Source organism: Nicotiana tomentosiformis, chromosome 11, assembly GCF_000390325.3.
Source record: "Nicotiana tomentosiformis chromosome 11, ASM39032v3, whole genome shotgun sequence".
NCBI lineage: Eukaryota > Viridiplantae > Streptophyta > Magnoliopsida > Solanales > Solanaceae > Nicotiana > Nicotiana tomentosiformis.
The window spans coordinates 118,641,730-118,663,965 of NC_090822.1; the positions used below are offsets into that span (position 1 = coordinate 118,641,730).

Sequence of the window (22,236 nt, forward strand, 5' to 3'; positions counted from 1 at the left end):
ACAGAGATTATACAATGATTTTATATATATATATATATATATATATATATATATATATATATATATATATATATATATACCTCAATCGGCTATTTTTAGTTTAAGCAGTCGGGTGTGCGATTATTTGAGGGGATTTTGGCATAGTATGACAATGTGCCCACATAATTAGCAGAAAAAAGCCCCATTTATAGATATTGGCATTAGATGACCAATAAATGTATATCACAACTTTATTTCCTTCTTTGTCTATATCAAAATATATATTAAAATTTTATTTTCCTTCTCTGTATATCTAAAATATAAAATTATAAAAATAGTTATTTAAAATTTATTGTTGTCTCTATATCAATGTATATCACAATAAAAATAATTATATTTTTTATATATCCAAGTATAACACATCAAATAATGTGTATACCAAAATGTATATCACAAGTTTATTTTCTTTCTTTGTGTATATCAAAATATATATATCAGAAATTTATTTTTCTTCTTTGTATATCAATTTTTTTCCCTTTGTATATCCCAGTGTATCACACATAAGTTCTTGTGGATATACACAAATATATATGCTAGAAATACATTGATATATAAGATGAGAATTAGAACTATTTTTTAATTAAAAAAATAATAAAGAGGACAGAAAAAAGAATGAGGATGAATTCACCCATCAACACCAAGATTTGGCCGTGTGACAAATAACATAAGAAAATTCACAGGAAAACATCTATTTTTAAATTAGTTTGAGGAACTTTTTATTAGTTCAATTTGGGTTGTACTAGAGATACGAGAAATCAAATGGGTTCACACTTCACATTAGGATTGTGTGTATTATAGCAGTGTCAATCGGTCCCTTTACTATTCGCAAAAGCGTTCGCTCTCTGCTTCTCCTCATCTCCATGAACCCATAATATTTCTGAAAAAATTATCAACCATTACAACTTTCCAAACATTATCAAAGAACATATGCCCTTCTAAATCCAGATTGAAGAAAAAAATTTGTTAGATTGAAGAAGAAGAAAAAGAAGAAAAGATTGGAGAAGAAATACGAGGAGAGAGAATAAATAAGAAACTAGGGTTATTTAGAATTTGGCTATATAATGCTAATTTTTTGGAATTACCTTTGCCAAAACTAATATAAGGCTAAAATATTGCCAATTCTCTACGTGTATGTCATGCCATTCTTTCTTATTTAAGTTGATTCTTCTTAATTCTTCTAGTTAAATGTCTCGTCGCGTTTGGGCTATATAATAAGGCCCACAGGAAATTGGGCCTACAAAATTATCCAATCTATTTAAACACCATCCAGATTCTGCCATCTCAAATCCTAACAATGGAGAATCTCATGGCCACTTACCAAGACGACGACGAAGAAGAAAGCACCGCCGCCGTCGAAGCTCCACCGTCCGCCGCCGAAGCTCCACTAATCCCCGTCGAAGCTTCACCATCCTCCTCCGAAGCTCCACCGTCAGTTGCCGAAAATGGCAGTGCGAATACTCCAGAACCCGAACCCGAATTGCCCATCACCGACCCGAAAATTCCCCCTAAAGAAGAAGAATACGACGACGACGATGATGACGTGGACGAAGATGAAGAAGAAGAGCCACCACCGAAGAAGCAAAAGCCACTTTCCACTTTAACCCTAACACCACCAAAAGTAGAAGAAGAGGAACAGCAAAATGGTGAAATGACCAAATTGCCCTTGTCAACACCCACAATTACAGCAGCAGCAAAGGAAACTCCGACCCCCACAAGCAGCAAGAAAGCAAAATACAAGAAGAAAAACAACAACAACAACCTCTGGACAAAACCCAGTTCACGCAAAGGCAAAAAAAAGAAGCAAAACAACAACAACAACAACAGCAGCAACACAAAAAACAACAAAAACGGCGCCGTTTCAGCACAAGAATCTGAAGACAAAGTTTACATTACACCGATCCCAAGATTCCCTGACAAAAATGACGACAGCCCAGATATGAAAATCTGCCTTTCAAAAGTTTACAAAGCAGAAAAAGTGGACATAAGTGAAGATAGATTAACAGCAGGGAGTATTAAAGGTTACAGAATGGTGAGAGCAACAAGAGGAGTATTAGAAGGAGCATGGTATTTTGAGATTAAAGTAATGAAATTAGGTGAAAGTGGGCATACAAGACTTGGGTGGTCAACTGATAAAGGGGATTTACAAGCACCTGTTGGATATGATGGGAATAGTTTTGGGTATAGAGATATTGATGGTAGCAAGATTCATAAAGCTTTAAGGGAGAAATATGGGGAGCAAGGGTATGGTGAAGGTGATGTTATTGGTTTTTACATTAATTTGCCTGAAGGTAGTCAGTATGCCCCGAAACCGCCGAGACTTGTTTGGTATAAGGGACAGAGGTATATGTGTGCTTCTGATCCTAAGGAAGATCCCCCCAAAATAATTCCTGGTATGTCACTGACACCCAGCTCAAGTGCTAGATCTTTTTTAACATTTCTTGCTGTTGTTTTGTTAAAGGTTCAATTTTTATGTTGAATGCTTTCACTGAGGATTCATATAGCTGACCCCAACTTGTTTGGGGCTGAGGTGTAGTAGTTGTTGTTCTGAACTTCTGATAAATGTTCAATTTTTATGCTTAATGCTGCTTGAAATGATGAACTATGATTCATATAGCAGACTTCAACTTCTTTGGAATTGAGGTGTTGTTGTAGTAGTAGTAGTTGTTGTTGCTGTTTCGATAAAGGTTCAATTTTTATGTTGAGTGCTGCTTGAATGCTGTCATTGAGGATTCATATAGCCGACCCGAACTTGTTTGGGACCGAGGAATAGTCATAGTTTCTGTTATTTGAATAAAGGTTCAATTTTTATGCTGAATGCTGCTTGAATGCTGTCAGTGGATTATATGGACAATCCAACTTATTTGGGATTGAGGCTGAGTAGTTCTTTTTTTTTTTTGGAGTAAAAACTAGGTTGTTTTTGTTGTTGTTGTTTGCTGCTTCTGTTTTGATAAAGGTTTAATTTTTATGCTGAATGCTGATTGAAATGATGATTTAAACTTTAGGATGGTCTAATTAAGAGTTAACTTGGACAACTTAGGTTTATAAATGAGGAGCTGATGCTTTGGTACCTTTAGATTGCTGTTGTTTCAAGAGCTGATCACAAATGAATAAGAAAAAATTGATGTGTTTTGGTGCAGTTTTGTTTTTTATGCAGGGAGTGCCAGAACTTATGCTTTAAACTCCAAAGAGATCTAATTAAGAGTTACATTAAGGTAAGATATGTGTATAAGAGGAGCTAATGCTTTAAGGTTAATAAACTTGGGAAGAATGTGTGGAAACTACTCAAATATAGAATCATAGCAAACCTCTTCTGATAAGTTAGGATATCAAAAAGTCTTATTACCTTGTGTCTCAGTCAAATCACCCACAGGTCTTCTTTTAATTGATTGTCTTCTTCATGTATCTACTAGTTTTATAGGTTAATGGGGTTTCTGAAGGAGTCTGGTCAAGGGATTAACTTTTTGAGAGTGAAGATGAATCACCATGTTCTTCGTCCAAATTTGCTAGTGTTAGAATTTTGCAAAGACTTTAGTAAAGCTATTAACTTATTCAGAATTCAAGAAGAAGCGCACTACTATCTCACAGTAGTGATGGAGGGGGTCTCATTACTCCCATCTCCTTCGTGTCAGCATCAAAGAGCAGACCTTTGGTGTTTTTGATGGTGATGGTGGTATTGGGATATCACAATGACAAATGTGAATGTTCAATTGTTTAGATAGTATGGGTTGCTTAGTTGCTGCATTTGTGAACTATTATGAGCAAGAACGTTGTTCTTTTCTTACAGTTGTCAATCAAAGATGTGAAGTTCTAGTTCTTATGGCGGATTTGATTTAGCAATTTACATTACATGTATTGGTGCGCTCATCTTTGTATATATGCGTGTGCTGACCATCTCAATGAGTAGGATCTCCTTTGGTGTAATATTCAAACTCTATTTCACTATGTACTCCCCATACCAAAATGCTGAAAAACACGATCTACTTACAAAAGATATGTTTGTAAAGGTATCTCTGGGGAAATCAAGTTTGAGAAATTCCAGTAACCCCTGTTTCCTCCTTATGTGTTTGGCAAATTCTTTTTCTTGTGCTGTCAAATTGTCATGTTCATTAAGCTGTGTACAAAATATTGTATTTTGTCTGAGCAGGGAGTGAGATGTCTTTCTTCAAAAATGGAGTATGTCAAGGTGTTGCTTTCAAGGATCTTTATGGTGGTCGTTACTACCCTGCTGCTTCAATGTATACACTTCCCGACCAACCTAATTGCATTGTGAAGTTCAATTTTGGCCCTGACTTTGAATGCTTTCCTGAAAATTTTGGTGGGCGCGCTGTTCCGAGACCGATGGTTGAAGTTCCTTATCATGGCTTTGATGGAAGAGTCGAGAATGGTGTGTCCAATGAACAAAAGAATTAGCTATTTCTCTTTTACCATGTTGACCAATACATAGAATACTGGTTGTTTGACTCCGATTTTCACTGTAATTTTTCTGATTTTACTGATTTAGACTGCTACGCGACAGTCAAACCTTGTAAAAGATTCTTTCTAAAAATTGGAATCGTTGAATTTATTTATTCAATTTTGACACGTCATGATTAGTTTTACAGCTATCAACTTCAGCTGTTCCTCACTGCAGCTGAATCTGTCACTTTTATTCTCAAGCAAGATAATGTTGTTGCCACACAGTACTAAAATCAGACTCATACTTCTTTTTTCCTTTTTAGCTCGCAAGTTTTAGTCCATCCTACTATTTTACATCAAAAGTAGTTTAGGAAGAGAAAAACAACTACCTTAAGTAGCAGTTGCATCTGCCTAACTCCATTTCATCTAAGCTATCTTGGCAGATTGAACATGATTTAAACTTTCTGATTACAGGTGATTCATGGCATTCAACTAGGATGTGCCCTATGCTCAAAGTGGTAAAAGAGCACGTAAATAAAATTGGAGAAGCTGCTGAAATGGTCAGCAAAGCTTGAGCAATGAATGCACTCAGGTTGGTTATGTTCAACTTCTGTAAATAGAATGTAGAGTGCTACTTGGCGTGATCTCCTAGTTGTTCCAACTTTTGTAAGTGGTAAACTGTTGAGTGCTGGAAAATGGGTGATCAATTTCATTTGGGTAGCCTGCTGTACACTTTCTACTTTGTTGTTGTCTTCTTGTAGTTGGCTGAGACCCCGATTCTAGTCTTTAGTAGCTCTTTAAGGTATTAGAGAAATGTGCTGTCTGATGGAAGAAATTTCTGGTTGATGAATTTAGCGGTTAGTGCCGTGAGACTGATGCTTGACCTCATGTCCATTTTCTCGTATTTAATTGTGCTCTTTATGTTTTGAGTTAGGAAGCACGGACATAGTTGGATATGATCACGTGGGTATATTTGTTGTTGTTGTTATTGTCTTTATCGTATGGACACGCGCATGCCACTCTTTGGATAGTTGTAGCATTTAAAGGAACACAGTATGGATACTTTTGTGGCCACGCAAAGAAATTAAAAAGAACAAGTACCAAAGAAAGGTATGGTGTACTTAAAGAGTCTACTTGTAACAAAAGAAATTTTAGGAATTAAAGATCCACAGGGTGTTCCATATAATTATAATGTTGGTGGACTTCAGTATTCCAACTTATGCAAATTTTAAATGCAGTTGACATTCAAATTTATATGCTACATTAAAATTTTTGTTGTTCATTGTTTGTGATGTTTATTCATAAATTTAAATAAAATGTGTTTTTGCATGTCTTTTTAATTTGTGATTTATGGAGCTTGAATTTGTCATGAGTGACTTCTTGGGAAAATAAAGCAAGGTTTTGGAATGGCTGAAGGTCAGGGTGGGAGAGGTTAGGGAGGAAGGAGTTGTAGAAGGGGTATGGTGGAAAGGGCAAGTTGTAGCAACGACGCAACTGGGCAACTGCACATGATAGGGTTACCGGAGGATGGGACGAGCAAAGAAGTTGGTTTTAGGTGGAAAGACGAGGCAGTGCAGCAAAGTGGTTGGGATTACATGATTAAGATCATAAAGGAGGGTTTTTAAGGGTGCGACTTAGTGGTTAATAAAGTGGGATGAAAACAATGGGAAATCAGGGTTCAAATCTCACTAAAGACAAAAATACTAAGCGATTTTTCCAATCTACCTAAATCTTGTTGGCAGATTTACTCGATACTTGTGTTGGTGGAGATAGTAAGTGTAACAGCTCAACCCACTAGTGTTATTGTCCGCTTTGGGCCTAGGCCCGCATGGTTTTAAAATGCGTCACTAGAGTCTAAGGCCTCTCTACTTATATACCCAACATCTCTCACGTGTTTTGTCGATGTGGGATTCGCCTATGGTGTAATATACAGCCCCCTTAGGGACTCAGTGTCCTCGCTGAGGTTTGCCTTACCACAGTTAAAGGTTGCACGCAGAGTGGCTCTGATACCATATGTAACAACCTAACCCACTAGTGTTATTGTTCGCTTTGGGCCTAAGTCCACACGGTTTTAAAACGCGTCATTAGAGTCTAAAGTTTGTTTATATACCCAGCATTTCTCCTTTGTTTTGTCGATATGGGATTCGCCTAGGATGTCACATACACCCCCTATAGGGACTCAATGTCCTTAGTAATGTTTGCTCCACCACCGTTCAAGGTTGCACGCGGAGTGGCTCTGATATTATATGTAATAACCCAGCCCACTAGTGATATTGTCCGCTTTGGGCCTAGGCCCACAGGGTTTTAAAGCGCGTCACTAGTGTCTAAGGCCTATCTACTTATATATCCATGATCTATCCCGTGTTTTATCGATGTGGGATTTGCCTAGGGTGTCATAGTAAGTACTTGGTAGATTAGTTGAGGTGTATAAGTTGGCCTAGCAGCACCATTATATATAAGAGTGTTGGTGGAGATAGTAGGTACTTGGTAGATTTGTTGAGGTGTGTACAAGTTGGCCGAGCACTACTATTATATATGAGAAGAAGAAAAATGATGAGGGGTAAGGGCTAAGTGGGGGGTGGAAAACGAGCAAGTCGGGACGGATATGGACAAGTCGAAAATGGGTAATGCAAAAATAGATAAATTATTCGATCCAATCCATATTTAATATGGATACAAAATGGATAAACCAACAGATAATCTGGGTATCCATGGTTTCTTGAATATGATCACTTTTGGGAGAATTCCTAGTCACCCAAACTTGAAGTACCCCCAATTTGAGTTTTTACAAATATAAAAGTTAAAACTCATTAATTATTCATTGGTTATCTATTTTCGAAGTGGATAATATAATTCTTATCTATAGTTGACCCGTTTTTTAAAAAGTTCATAATCCAATTTGTTTAGTAGATAATATGGATGGATAATTTTTTTTTTTAATCTATTTTGCCACCACTAGAGCTAAGCATTGTCATTAAAAGCCATCGCTTCGTCGATTAAAGTGATTCAAAACGAGAGGTCATTGCTTTATGGACGAAGTCGTGCGCTTTTACAAACAATGACGCGGAAAGTGATCCAACAACGATGGTTGATTCTTTGAATCTCATTAGGAGTTCTATTAATATCAGCATTATTGTATATTAGAAGACTAATCATTTATAATTTAATTGAAATTTTATTATTATAGTACTAAAATCATATATGTATTGTACTTTTAAATTGTGTCAAACTATGTACTTCACTGAAGTGTGCGCCTCACTTCTCGCTTTCGCTTCAAGCTTCATTAATCTTGTCGTTTCCTAACTTTCACTTTTAGAAACATGAGGGCTAAGGGATGATTAGCATTTAGAGTTTGTAGTGCATGGATGGCACCGATGATTGGAGATGATGGTCGGTGTTGGGCAAGGGTAATTTAGGTTTAAGGTTAGTCTAATCTTTCTTCTATTTTTTAATACATTTGTTGTCTCTTTATATGGTCTCGGACTCATGAGCTAAATTTTGGGGTTGAGTTAGATGTCCGCTTCTTGTCATGGTATCAGAGCCAGACCAATTGTTATTCTTGGTTTATCCAATATTAGGTCGCAATGTTATGTTGTTCATGCTCCAAATGTCTAGTCTTGGACATCGGGGGAGTGGAATGTCAAGTATTTCATATTGGTGGAGGAAATGAGTTATAAGGATCTTGGACAACTTCAATAACTAAATCGTGAAGTGACGGTTGTCCAAGAGCTTATAGATAATAGACGTTTGGAGCGTGGACAACATAACATTGTGGCATAATATTGGATAAACTAGAATAGGGATGATATTTGCTCTCATAGTACGTTGAATTGTATAACCATCTATAAACTTAAATTATTAGAGAGTATATAGTTTTTATTTAATCACGTATATCTTCAACTCCCTCTTAACGCTTTCGATGTCCATAATGTCACATGTATGTTGGATGTGATCATTTCTAATTAAGAATTGTCTGCTTTAGACGTTGCAGTATTATTTAATCTTGTTACAACTTTATTTTTGTCTTAAGGGGGGTTAAACTTGTCCCGTAACTTGCAGTGTATATACTTTTACCCTTTCATTAATCCGAAAGAGAGTATCAAATATAGAAGAGTTTTGAATTTTCGTTCTGGTCCTTCATTGATAGTTGAGGCTCTTTTGTGTGATTTTCCAGAATAGTTGACATCTGGATCTTTTCATATTGAGTTTCCATTATAGACGTCTTTGACTTTGTTTGGTATTAAGTAACTAGTTAGTCATCCTTCATATTTGAATTATTTTAATTTTTTTCCTCGTCTTCTCTTATGTTCAGATGCTATATTGCTAATTTCTATCAAACTTAAATCCTTGCAATTTCATGTCAAGTACTTATGCCATCTCAACTATTGAAACAATAATAATGGTGGTGGTGGACATTCTTATGCACAATTTTTAACGCATTTCGTCTAGCTCGGACTATATATATGCGAGTGTGTCTGGAAAAAAGTTCAGCACATATTTAAAAGCAAATTCCAATGAATCTACTACATCATCGATTCGCTACTGTATCGGGAGGATACTAAGTTCTGGCCCTCATAATGGTGCCTTGTTAAATGGTTGTCTTGATTGGGAAGAAGGAAAATCATGGTTTACTTGATTTAGAACAAACTATACTACATTCACTTTCTTAAATTTTTGTTACGTCGACAGCGCATACAACGTATAAGCTTATTCTGACTAAGTGATTCATTGGCGAAAAGAGGGCCTTCCTCCTCCTTGCTTGAATCTCTGTCAAAGAAGTATTCTATTCCGAAAAGGATTAGGGCTAGGCTAAACCTCCCTCAAAGCCCCCATAGTTCTTATTCCAAGAACCGGTAATATTTGCTTAACTGTAGATTCAATAGCACCGGTTATGAACCCCAAAAACAACAGGAAAAAGAGCACATCTACTAAGACTATATATATATTTATTTATTCCATAAATGTGTATTATAGAAAGGAGAGCACATGCCTTGTAAATTCATCTTAGAGTTGAAACAAAGGAAAAATATCAAAACTTCACTATAAAATAAATATATATATTATATTGAAACTATTTTCTACATAGCCATACATAAATCACCCAAAAAGTACACGGGGAAACAAAAGAATTGTATTACACTGACTACTAAAATCTCTTTTACGAATGCCTGTGGGAGAAGGGGAGGTTTTACGGAGGAAATCTCCCATTTTTCCTTCTCAAAACACTAATATTACATAGATATCCGGAGCCCGAGTTTATCCCTTGCACTTCAGACAGTCGTCCGTAGCATCATAGCAAGAACTCCCTTTCGAGGTACAAAAAGAAATCAACGGGTATTGATAGATTTCCACTAGCACAACGGTACTTCTGTTACAACTTGTTTGGATTGTTTTTACGTGTCGTTTCATAATGTATCGTATTGTATTGTTTGATGAATACAACGTTTGGATAGATTGTATCGTTTGTTGTTGTTTCATGGTGTTACGCACCAACAATATAAAGAATAAACTTGCAATATTACTAAGAAAAAATAGGATATAGAGTAGAATTATTATATAAAAAATAGGGTAAAACATAGGATATGATTATTTAATATTAAGAAAGGACAAGATGAGAGAAAAGCAAGGTAACGATGCTATCATACCAAATTCGCCGTTCCATAAAGTGACACTTTTCGTCATTACGTAATGATGGATTTAACGATGCGATACAATAAAATTTAAGTAACAATCAAAACAAATATTATATTTAAAATAACAATACGATACAATACAATAGATAACAACCATCCAAACAATATATTAAACTCTGATAATATTCTCAGTGGAGAGGAGAATTAAGGCCTTCTTGAGAAGACAATGAGTGAACATTATAGTGTCTTTTTGATGGAAAAGGTGGTGGTGTTTTCCTAAATGAAGGCCTTTTACTAAGATGTTGAAGAGTTTTCTTGGTGTAAAATGTGTGCAAAACTGGTAAAGCTCTCTCCTTTAGCTTGAGAACTATGTAGAAAAGCAATCTGTATGATATGAGAATAGCTATTACAACACCCAAATCCCACCATTTTGAATGCTTTACTGAAAATCCAAGCACTGAGCTTATGATTACTTCACCCTTCAGCTTCATAGTTTGATCACCTGGGATTATACCCTCAAACTCTAATCCTATTAAATCGTTCTTATACGCGCCCTGCCATTGCAAAAACAAGAGGAAATATCGTTAAAACGAATATATAGAAAGAAAGCGTCTATAACTTATATCCACAGTCAAAAAGAGCAGTCCAATGCATTAAACATCTCACATTCATGTAGGGTTCGGGGAAGGTCTGCACACCCCAAGGGGTGTGATGTAGATAGCCTAACTTAACGCAAGTACTAGTGGCTGCTTCCACAGTTCGAACCATGACTTATTGGTTACACTGAGACAACTTTACCATTTCTCCAAGGCTCCCCTACAACTTATATCTATAGTCAAAGTTATGACTTTACAGTAAAGGTTACGAATTTCACTTACGATTAGTATTTACGGACAATTGCCTTTTGGATATTGACTTAGATATTTAGGAGATGTGTATTGGACAACTAACTAATGTGTAATCTTAACTAAGTTATTGTATAACTTTATGACTTAGAAATTTTACCTGTAAGCCCCATGACATGTAATTAACATATGAAACAGGATATTTCCAAAAGACTGTTGGAAGATCAGGGATTAGCCTGAAAAAGCCAGCTGATGCCATCATAGTTCCCTGCATATAACAAATAATTATACCAAACGAAAGAAATCAAATCATAACCTTTGGTATATACAGAAGGAATTTAAGTTATACACTAATACTTTAAAGACTTTTTCACTATCAGTGCAATTGGATGTAACAAGTTCTCATTCTAATTTCTAGGTTACCATATCCGACTTGATATGAAGAGTTAGCTACATTATTATAAGTCAGTTTTACCAAAATGGTATAAAAATTTATGCACTGTCAGTAATTTAGAACTTAAATTTTTCAAGAAAAGAACGGAACAAAGAAAATGAAAAGTTAGCTATTATTGTAGGTCAATTCTACGTGATGATGTAAAGAGCCTATAAATTATCTGTGAATAGAACTTAAACGCTTTCAGGAAAAGACGGTAACAAAGAATTTTTACATTATTCATCAAATATACTATCAGTATAGGTTGTGATGAAATGGTAAGTATTCCTCCATCTAGTAGCGGAGCTATGTTTAACTAAGGGGTGCCAACTGACACCTCTTCGCCGGAAAATACACTATGTTGCTAGGTAAACTTTTTTATTTTATGCATATATATATATCTCGAATCCCCTTGGCTCTTTTATATGTTTAATTATTTATATTTTAACACCCCTGAGTAAAAATCATGGTTCCACCATTGCTTTCATCCGAAGGTCTTGGGTTGGAGCCTTAAGTATGGAGTCGCTTTGGTAGGGAGCACTTTATCCCAAATTGAGACTTCCTGACGCGAATCTGAATCAATCAGACTCCAAAGTGGATACCGGATCCCGAATACCGGATAGAAATAAACTAAAAAAGCAAGATAGGATACTTGATACTTACAAGAAGTCCAGCACCAATAACAAGTCCCAAAGTGAAATTGGGAACAAAGCAAGCCACAAGCATCATACAACTTTCAACAACAGCAATGGAGCTCAAGAGATCAATGGCAGCATACAAAAAATGGAAGAAGCCAGGGTGAAACTTCACTAAGTTGTATGTAATGGCTGCTGAGCACAAAGACATAACAACTAGGAATGGGAATGAAGAAATGAAGTTTGAAAGAATGAAAACCCCAACTCCATAGTGTCCACTCTTCCTTTCTTTGCTAAATATCTGCAAAAAATTAATGAATTGTTAATATTCAAATGATACATAAACATTCAAGAATGCAAAAAAATGAAAATATTCTTTTTCCAATATTTAAGTATAGAAAGTCCTTAAAAATATATAATCCAACATGGCGTTCTTAAGCACTAACAGTTAGAATTTTGTTACTATGAGTATCTTAATCTGTTTTTTGTAACTAGTAATTTGCCTTATTTTTCTGGTTACTAATTTCATTTTTTTCGGACAGTTACTTATAATTATCTTTTAAGACATGGTAGCTCTTTTACACTATTGGGATATAAAAGCTAAATCCTACTACTATTTATGGTTAGTAGTATTTCTCCTTTTTAACAGTGTCTTTGATACAAAAACTTTTAGTTTCATGCATAAAAAGGAAGAAGAGAGCAAAATCACAACATAGTTGTACTTAAGTATAGAAAAAAAAGGCAAATATTGTAAGACCAATGTCTAGCTAATTAATTACTGTTCTAAATTAGATTGTAATCTATGTTGCTCGAACTCTTCAAAAATACAGTTGAGAACGTATTGAATCCTTCAAAAGTAGTGTATTTTTAGAGGATCCGACAGGGTGCAACAACATTTTTGGAAAGTCCAAACAAGAATATCAACAACAACAATCACAACATATCCAGTGTAGTCCTACAAGTGGTGTCTGTGAAGTGTAAAGGGTACGCACCTACCTTGCAGATAGGAAGACTGTTTCCGATAGACCCTCGATTCAAGGTAATCATAATCATAGTATTACTTTATAAAAGAAATACGATCGCGAAGAAGCCATAAAAAAAACAATAACAACAAGATAATAAGAAAACCTCGGAGCAACAATATCGTAATAAGGAAATGTATTTACCTTCATTTCTTCAATGAAAGATGGGAAGCCTCCAATGGACATGAAAGTCATGAAACCAGAAATGAAACCAGCACAAGCTCCCCTTGCCAATATTGCATTATGGCCAGTTCCAACATCATAAAACACAGTACCAACACAAATAGATAGTATTATATACACTATAATCCTCAACCAATAATACCCAAAATCTCTACTCATATTTTTCAATGATCTCTTTATCAATGTACACAGTTGTTTTAACCATGTTGCTTGGCTCCCTCCACTTTCCTTAATCACAACATCCTTCTGCCCAAAATAGAAATTCAATAGTTAAGGATTAATGCTATATTCTACAGCTTGAAGCTTAAAGATTAATATAATTTGTTGAGAAAATAACAAAAATGGTCCTTTAAGTATATTCCTGAGCAATTCTGGTTCTCTAAATTTGTCAAAAGTGAGCAGTTTTGATCTCCGTAAAATATTTAACAGACTATGGTTGTTAGAGTTCACGGGAACTGTGAAAAGTAAAACAATTAACCAGAAGCAGCAGGAAAGTCCCATCAAATTCTAGAATTTGCAATACCAAGAATTGTACCCGACACCAGAAATAGATATAAAAAATACTCCCTCCGTTTCATATTAACAGTCGTGGTTATTAAAAAAGTTGTCTCAAATTGTTTGTCATTTTAGAAGTTCAAGACAAAATTGATTATTTTTTTCCGTTTGTACCCTTAGTAATAATTGTTCTTGAAGATGGAGATAACACATAAATAGAATAAATATTCAATGAGGAGAGATTATATCTTAAGACATAAATAAGGATAGAACAGTCAAATCTCTTTCCTAATTAATATTTCTTAAGGAGCGTGTAAAAGAGAAATACGACACATAATATGAGACAAAGGGAGCAGTAGAAACTACATCTCGAATAGCTGCAGAATTCATAAATAGACCAAAAGTAGAGTAGTAGAAACCGATATAATTGTACCTCCAATTATGAGTTCGTGTTAAATCCTACTCTTTTTCACAGTTCTGGTTAAATCTAATAGAGTTCGTTAAATGTTTGACGATAGACCAAAAAGCTCGTTTTTGATATATTTAAGGATCAAAACTGCTCAAGAATATATTTAAGGAACCATCATAAACTTAACCCAAACATAAGGAACCATTTTCGTCATTTTCTCATAATTTGTCAGTCAAACTTTGCAGCTCCTTAAATGTATTAGTAAAGTGATTTTGAGTCTGAATATTATTTTGAATACTAATATTAAAGAAAAGAAAGAAAAGCTTGTGAAAACTTACAATATTTGCGAGTTCGAGAACCCTAGCTTTTGCCCTCAATCTATGTTTAGAGCATTTGTATTTTTGAATAAGCCTTACTCTACACTCTGCTGTTGGAAGATAAACCAGTGAACCCGAGGACTCTTTGATATCCTGAATAGAAAGAATAACATATATATTTCCACAATTATCATTTTTGATTTGAAGGTTTTGACCTGTATTTTAAGAGTACATATTCTTTGAAAAATAAATTACAACGTCGAAAATTTAAAATCATGCAAAAAAAATTCAAATGTAGGAGATTATTAATAAGAAATTATTACAAGAATTAATTGGAAGGCAAAAGCCAAAAAGTACTCAAGTTTCTACTGGATGTAATATAAAAACTACAACGGACCCGGTATATTCCCAACACGTGGGATTTGGATAGGGCAGTCTAATATACAGAAACTTATTGAAAGTAAAGGGGAAAAAAAAGAATTAGTTGAAGGATTCCAAGAAAAATGTTTCATAATCCTCCTTACCAAAATAAATGTCCTAGAAGTTTTTTCATTGTATTTAATTAACGGAAAAGGGTCGAGAATGTCCTTAATGTATTAGAAATTGTTCAACAATGGCCTCCTTCCACCTATGGGTTCAAATTTGCCCTTAATATTATTTTTAGACTTAAAAATGTCCCTCTCTTAACGGAAAGATGACATGACATTGATGAATATTTTAATTAAACATGTAATATTTATTTAGTCCGGAAAAAGTGAACTTTTTTTTACTAAAAACTAAAAAAAACGAAAATATTTTTTTTCTAGTTTTTACAAAAAAACTGCTTTAAAAAAAAGCTAAAAAATATTTTATATTTTCTAAAACTATATTTTTGTAAAAACTGAAAAGCAATTTTCTAAAGCAATATTTTTGTAAAAACTGAAAAAGAAGAGGAAATATGTTTTTTTTACTAAAAACTGAAAAAAACGAAAAATATTTTTTTTCAAGTTTTTACAAAAACACTACTTTAAAAAAAGCTGAAAAATATTTTCTAAAATAATTTTTTTGTAAAAAATATAAAAAAAAAAACTAAAAAGTAATTTTCTAAAGCAATATTTTTGTAAAAGCTGAAAAATATTTCCTCTTCTTTTTTAGCTTTTACAAAAACATTGCTTTAGAAAATTATTTTTCAGTTTTGTTTTCAGTGTTTACAAAAATATTGTTTTAGAAAATATTTTTCAACTTTTTTTAAAGCAGTTTTTTTTGTAAAAACTGGAAAAAAAATATTTTCATTTTTTTTCAGTTTTTAGTAAAAAAATAATATTTCCTCATTTTTTTTCAGCCTTTACAAAAATATTGCTTTAGAAAATTATTTTTCAGTTTTTTTTTTTCAGTTTTTACAAAAATATTGTTTTAAAAAATATTTTCCAGCTTTTTTAAAGCAGTTTTTTTTTGTAAAAACTGGAAAAAATAATATTTTCGTTTTTTTTCAGTTTTTAGTAAAAACAAATTCACTTTTTCCGGACTAAATAAATATTACATGTTTAATTAAAATGTCCATCAATGCCATGTCATCTTTCCGTTAAGAGAGGGCATTTTAAGCCTAAAAATAACATTAAAGGTAAATTTGAACTCATAGGTGGAATGAGGGTATTTTTAAGCCATTTCTAATGCGCTAAGGGCATTCTTGGCCCTTTTCCGTTTAATTAAATTGAAGATTTTATACATTTTAAATACAAAAGAAACTGATTGGACTCACTTTTACTCTTTTCAAGACAACAATATCATAAAATACATTACTCTTTAACATAAATATGTCCCCACATGATAATACTATATTCAATAACTTGTACTCCTATCCAGTTTGGCCAAGTTTTGTTTTGCTAAAAGTAATTTTTTTTTTCTAAAAATTGTTTAGTTTTTGATAAACATGAAAAAATAATTTCTCCGCTTTACACTTTTTTGAAAAATACACTTAGTAGTATTTTTAAAAATTTGATCAAATAACAATTGCTCCTCAAAAATATTTTTAAAATTAATTAGACAAAGACAAATTGTTTCTCACAAAAAAATACTTTTTTAAAAAATACTTTTTTAAAATAAGCTAATTTTAAAAGTTTGGCCAAACATACTTATAATATAATCTTTTTTCCTTGAAAATGTTATAAACAATAAAAGTAAAACAACAGAACACCGTAAGAACGAGTGAAAAAGATCTGCTATAACATGTAAAAGTAAATTAATAATGCTAAAAACATTTATATTAACGATGCATATACGTACATTTATTCTCTGCGACCCAATTAAAGCGGCGGTAACATCGTCAAAGTCCGAATTAATGCATCGAAGAAAATGGTCAGCAGGATTTCTTCTTGTTGGACATGGAAATCCTGAATCAGCATAGAACTGCAAACATAAAATCAAATAAATAGTACAACTTTGACCTATATACAGTTTAATCGTGATTTTATTCTTCTTTAAGGTTCTCACCACATTTACTTTTCGGATTTAAGTTATACTCCATCAGTTTCAATTTATATGAACCCATTTGACTGAGTACGAAGTTTAAGAAAAGAGAGAAGATTTTTGAATTTGTGGTGTAAAATGAGGCACATATATTTTTTGTGGCTATAAATCATTGGATAAATGTAAATTGTTTCTAAATAAGGAAATAGGTCATTCTTTTTGGCACAGACTAAAAAGAAAATAAGTTCACATAAATTGAACCGGAGGAAGTATACATTAAAAAAAAAAATCAATTGTCAGTGCAATTTTAGCGAAATTTATTTGCGTTTACCTTATAATTTTGTACAAAATTTTTTACACTGTTAGAACATAGACTTATACGCCTAATTTTAATGAGTTTTAAGTTCTACGCATTGAATGCCTAAAATACAGTACACAATCATGTCACTTAAAAGGACAACTATATATAAACCCTAGCTATAAAAATAATTGATTGTGTAGAAAAACGGTAAGTAACCTGCTATAATCAATTAGAGTACAATGACGGTGTATAACAACAATAACAAACTCAGTGTAATTTTACAAGTGGGGCATGAGGAGGGTACACTACTAAAAAAATAGGAAATAGTAACGGACAAATTCTGTAGCTAAACAAAAAAATATTTAGCGACAGAATATCAAGAAACTGTGTTAGCTACGAGCAATTTAACGACAGATTAGCGACGAAATTCCTAGTTAATTTCGGTTTTTTTTTGTAGTGGTAGTGTGTATGCAGACGTTACCTCAACCTTGTGAAAGTAGAAAGGTGATTTTCGATAGACTCTCGGCTCAGAAAACGCATAATCACAATATTATTAAAAAGAAATACAATAATGAGAAAGGACATATAAGAGTAAAGTCAGCTTGTCCTACCTCAACAGCCATTTTAGCTTCTCCAAAATATAACATTTCACCGGAAGATAGCAAGAAAAGGTCATCAAATAGTGCAAAAACTTCACTACTTGGCTGATGAATTGAGCATATTATTGTCCTTCCACCACATAATGCAATGTTCTTAAGAATTTGAACAACAAAATAAGCTGAAGCACTGTCAAGTCCACTTGTTGGCTCATCTAGAAATAAGAGTTGAGGTTTTGTGATAATTTCAAGTGCAATACTTAGTCTCTTTTTTTCACCACCACTTATTCCTCTCAAATGCCAATTTCCAATCAAATTTTCTGCACAATCTTCTAACCCCATCTCTGATATAACATTGTCCACAATCTTGTTTAGTTCTTGTTTGGTCATGTTGCTTGGGAGTCTCAATTGGGCTGAGTATTGGATAGTTTCTTTCACTGTTAGAGTTCCCATTAATACATCTTCTTGTGTCACATAAGACTGGTAACAATCTATGTCGGTCGGACTCTTCGAAAATGTCACCGGATGCGTGTTGAATCCTCCAAAAATAGTGTATTTTTGGAGGATTAGATACGGGTGCGGCAACATTTTGGAGAGTCCGCGCAACATAGCCCACAATAACATGAATTAATCAGTGACGGATTCAAAACTTAAACGACGTTGGTTTTGAAACTATATTTATTTATAAATTTCATTTATTTTTCACAAACACAATTAACTTAAGTGGCTTGGTCAAATTGTATTGTGATTTATTAACATTAAAATATTACAATTTGATCTGCGCCACTTAAGAAAGTACCAAAATTTGCTTAATTTATGTATTTATATGGAGTACAATATTTTTTGGTGCAAATGATAATGGCTTAGTTAAATAATTCAAAGTAAATAGTAGAGTCAATTTAACCAAATTTTCATAATATTTTGGATAGCACTTACGACAACACCATGGTCAAGCCTTCTCTTCTTTCCATTGAGAAGAATATTTCCATTCATTACGAGATTTGTCGAGAGTCTACCTGCTAAGTAAAACCAAGTTCAGTAAATATTTCTCCATCTTATTTTCAAAAATACAATATTACACAAGTAATTACTCGTACTATTATTCAGCCATCCAAGAAAATCCTTGGCAAAATGGCTATTAGACTTTTGCATAATATATAATGTGAATAACATACAAAAATAAAAACAAAAAACAATTGATCTTTCATAACATGATTCCAAATATAAAAACTGTATAATTTACTCTACGTATTATAGCTGTAGATAACTAGACAAGTGGAAATACTATCAATTTACTATTGTACTACTTTACTAACAAAAGTTGTGGTGTAGTGGTGACCGGTGAGTATTATTTCATCCTTAACTAGAGGTCTCGGATTCGAGCAGTGGCGAAACCAGGAATTTCCTCAAGGGTGTTCAAACTTGAAAAGTAAAAAAAAAATCCCGACAAAGAGTGTTCGATATATGTTATGTACCTCTAAAACCTGATATATGCAGTGTAATTTTCCGACAAAGGCTGTTCAATTGACCACCTTTACCAAAGTGTGGCTTTGCCTCTGTATTCGAGTCCTGAGTATAGAGTCGCCTTTGTTAAGAAACTCTTTACTCTCAAAGAGAGATTTTCTTGTGCGAATCTGGATTTAGTGGGAGCGTAATATGGGTACCAACAACTGGCCGAGAAACAAAAAATTTTACTATTATACCTAGAGGGATTATAAATACGCATAGGATTGAATATTAGCTAGAGTGTTAGCTAGATGAGGCATTTATAATATTTAATTAGGTGACCTGCTGCATTTATAATATACGCCTTATTTATCTCTTTCTATCTACCACCTGTCCTATAATATTATTACTAGTCAGAGGAAACAATAAAACTCACTGCTACATATAAAACTCACTGCTACATATATTAATGCACTGCTTACACTTACTTTTCAATCTCCTATTTTTGACTTTCCACGTGTACAATGAATTGGACTAAAAGAAAATGACATATACAACATTGTGTTACTTCATTAAATTTCCAACAACAGATTTTACCTACTCCCCCCATAGCCCTATGGAGCCCCCCATGCCATCTTCTGTTTCTTGCATGTGTTACTATAAAGAATTTGATTTCTGCATTGACAGTATATAATTTGGAGAGGTTGTTTCCGAAACATAGGCGGATCCAGGAATTAAATTCTATGGGTTCAAATTTTAAGACTTTTAGTATTGAACCCATTATATTTTTAAAGTTATGAGTTCGTATGTACTATTTTTATAATTTTAATAAATTTTTACATACAAATTTTTACCCCACGTCGAAAATTATGGGTTCAGTTGACCCGTCGGTAGAATACTACATCCGCGTCTGTTTCGAAAGATCCTCAGCTCGAAAAGAAGAATAGAAACAAGTAAATATAAACAACAAGGCCAGAAAAATGATATCAACAATGAAAGAACTGCAAAACATATGGAATAAAGTAATAGCAATAGCAATAGCAATAGTAATAGCAACAAGCAGAAGATAGTACTAAAAATAACCCTAATACTAGCACTATGATAATCAATGACAAGGTACTAGCGGGCTACCCCTGATAAATCCGGAACGGATCCGAAAAATACCCTACAACCTATTATCCTTCTACCCTCCTATCAATGGCTATGTTCTCGGTAAGCCGAAGAAAATAGTACATGCAGATTCATATTGATTAACATTTTGCATGCTCAAATAATTGAGGCAAATTTATGTAATGCTTCAAACACCATAACCTTGCTTTATTTCCATAAGTCGGTGTTTAGTTACTTCAGATATGGTTGTTTATTCATACGAGGGTGTATTAGAAACAACCTCTTTACCTCACACAAGATAAGGGTAAGGTCTGCGTGTACCTCACATTCCCGAGACCTCACTTATGAGAGATCACACTGCGTATGTTGTTCTCTGCGTATGTTGTTCTTGTAGATATGGTCTTTTATATCTTGTGAACATCAAAACAATCATTTCATATAAAAAATTTACACTATAAGTATATAAGGTAACTTGTTGTAATAAGAGTTAATTTACCTTATTTTCCAACTTACTAATCCCACGCTATATGAACGGTTACCGGTATATATTTTAGATAATCTGATAGTGTAAAAATTCTTCTAAACTGTCAGTAAAGTAGTTAAGAGATATGAGGGACAGAGAAAGACCTGCTAAAGAATCAAGAAGGGTGGATTTGCCAGAACCAGAAGGACCCATAATAGCCATGATTCTACCTGGTTCAGCATAACCAGTAATCCCATTTAATAATCTTTTTGTTGGTCCATTCCCAAATTTTGGCAACATTACTGTTACATCTTCCCAAACCAAATATGCAGCATTTTCAATTCCAGATAATACAGTATTCTCTGATAATGCCACCCCCTTTTCAAGATCAAGACAATTTTCACCACTTGCTGCTGTACTTGCTACCTCTATCTCCATACTCTTTGTTAAAACTCTTTATAAGAAAAAGAGAATGTGCTACTAGAGTTTTGTGTAGCAGAAGTCAAGACAGTATTGATGTCTGAAATATCTCATTTTGTTGAATATATAGCAGAAGATATGTACAGTTGATAGGGACGTACATACTGTGGATGATAAAAACCAGCTTGATGAATAGGCACGATCAAACGCGTGTAATTTCTATGTAATTAGGCTACTTATAATGTAAGGTAAATCTCTATGATAAGTATAGTAACTAGTAATCTGACAAAATAGTAACTTCACATTATAAATTTGATACTCATCTTACTATAATGTTTAGTAAATAATATACATTACCCTTAAAAAGAAAAACTTTAGCCAGAGCACTATAATTGAAGACATATTCTGTGACTAGGGTGGTTTAAAAAGTTATCACCAAACAATTTTTTAATGCAGTTGCCATTACGAGGGAGTTGAGAAGTACAAGATTTGGATAACCTAATTGTTTCAACATTTTTGCAATTTATTTTCTTTGTCCTCCTTTGCTTGTTGAGCCGAGGGTCTATCATAAACAACCTCCCCATCTTGCCTGTCACAACATAGGGGTAAGGTCTGTGTGCACCCTCACTTTCAAGACCTCACTTATGAGATTTTATTGGGTATGTTATTGTTGTTGTTTTTCTTGCTTGTAGGGATGTCAATAGATCTTTAAAAACCGACTAAATCGACCGAACCGAACTGTACCGAACCGATTATTAGGTTTCTTTCAATAACCTGTAGGTTTTATATAAATATATAACCGTACCAATAATATGGTCGGTTTAAAATTTTATAAACCGAAGGAATACCGAATCGTACTGAATAAATTTATATATAAAACATATATTTTATATATTAAGTTTAAAACTAACAAAGCATTAAATTTTTTCCTTTGAGCGTTGGAATTATGGAAATGGCTATAAGTGACCCAGTAATTAACACCCAAAAGTCCCAACTTTTAAATATATTTTGCTACTCTTATTGAAACTAAATTAGTTCTAACATCTTGA

The 22,236-nt window shown here is 33.6% G+C and overlaps 2 protein-coding genes across 3 annotated transcripts; one reads left to right on the forward strand and one right to left on the reverse strand.

Annotated features, from left to right (window-relative positions):
* Positions 1–1,307: 1,307 nt before the first annotated feature.
* Positions 1,308–5,322, forward strand: LOC104104028 (protein TRAUCO). The gene is made up of 3 exons (XM_009612014.4): positions 1,308–2,429; positions 4,184–4,423; positions 4,909–5,322. Exons 1-3 carry the CDS (start codon positions 1,334–1,336, stop codon positions 5,007–5,009), a joined length of 1,437 nt encoding a protein of 478 aa, XP_009610309.1. The 5' UTR covers positions 1,308–1,333; the 3' UTR covers positions 5,010–5,322.
* Positions 5,323–10,153: 4,831 nt separating this feature from the next.
* LOC104104027 (ABC transporter G family member 15-like) lies at positions 10,154–21,284 on the reverse strand. 2 transcript variants are annotated; one of them, XM_009612010.4, is made up of 9 exons: positions 20,932–21,284; positions 18,685–18,764; positions 17,764–18,228; positions 16,669–16,791; positions 14,428–14,559; positions 13,147–13,431; positions 12,009–12,281; positions 11,073–11,180; positions 10,154–10,621 (listed from the first exon to the last, which is right to left on the reverse strand). In XM_009612010.4, the coding sequence occupies exons 1-9, from the start codon at positions 21,203–21,205 to the stop codon at positions 10,256–10,258; spliced, it is 2,106 nt and encodes a 701-aa protein (XP_009610305.1). In that variant the 5' UTR covers positions 21,206–21,284; the 3' UTR covers positions 10,154–10,255. The 2 variants fall into 2 exon arrangements, with proteins under 2 accessions (XP_009610305.1, XP_009610306.1); XM_009612011.4 differs by lacking the exon at positions 20,932–21,284 and adding an exon at positions 19,224–19,501.
* Positions 21,285–22,236: the final 952 nt, after the last annotated feature.

Coding starts and splice junctions, on each gene's coding strand:
- LOC104104028 (XM_009612014.4), top strand. CDS start 1,334: ATGGAGAATCTCATGGCCACTTACCAAGACGACGACGAAGAAGAAAGC. Junction 2,430..4,183: donor TCCCCCCAAAATAATTCCTG/GTATGTCACTGA, acceptor TTGTCTGAGCAG/GGAGTGAGATGTCTTTCTTC. Junction 4,424..4,908: donor TGATGGAAGAGTCGAGAATG/GTGTGTCCAATG, acceptor TTCTGATTACAG/GTGATTCATGGCATTCAACT.
- LOC104104027 (XM_009612010.4), bottom strand. CDS start 21,205: ATGGAGATAGAGGTAGCAAGTACAGCAGCAAGTGGTGAAAATTGTCTT. Junction 18,765..20,931: donor CCTTCTTGATTCTTTAGCAG/GTCTTTCTCTGT, acceptor TTTACTTAGCAG/GTAGACTCTCGACAAATCTC. Junction 18,229..18,684: donor GGCTTGACCATGGTGTTGTC/GTAAGTGCTATC, acceptor GATTGTTACCAG/TCTTATGTGACACAAGAAGA.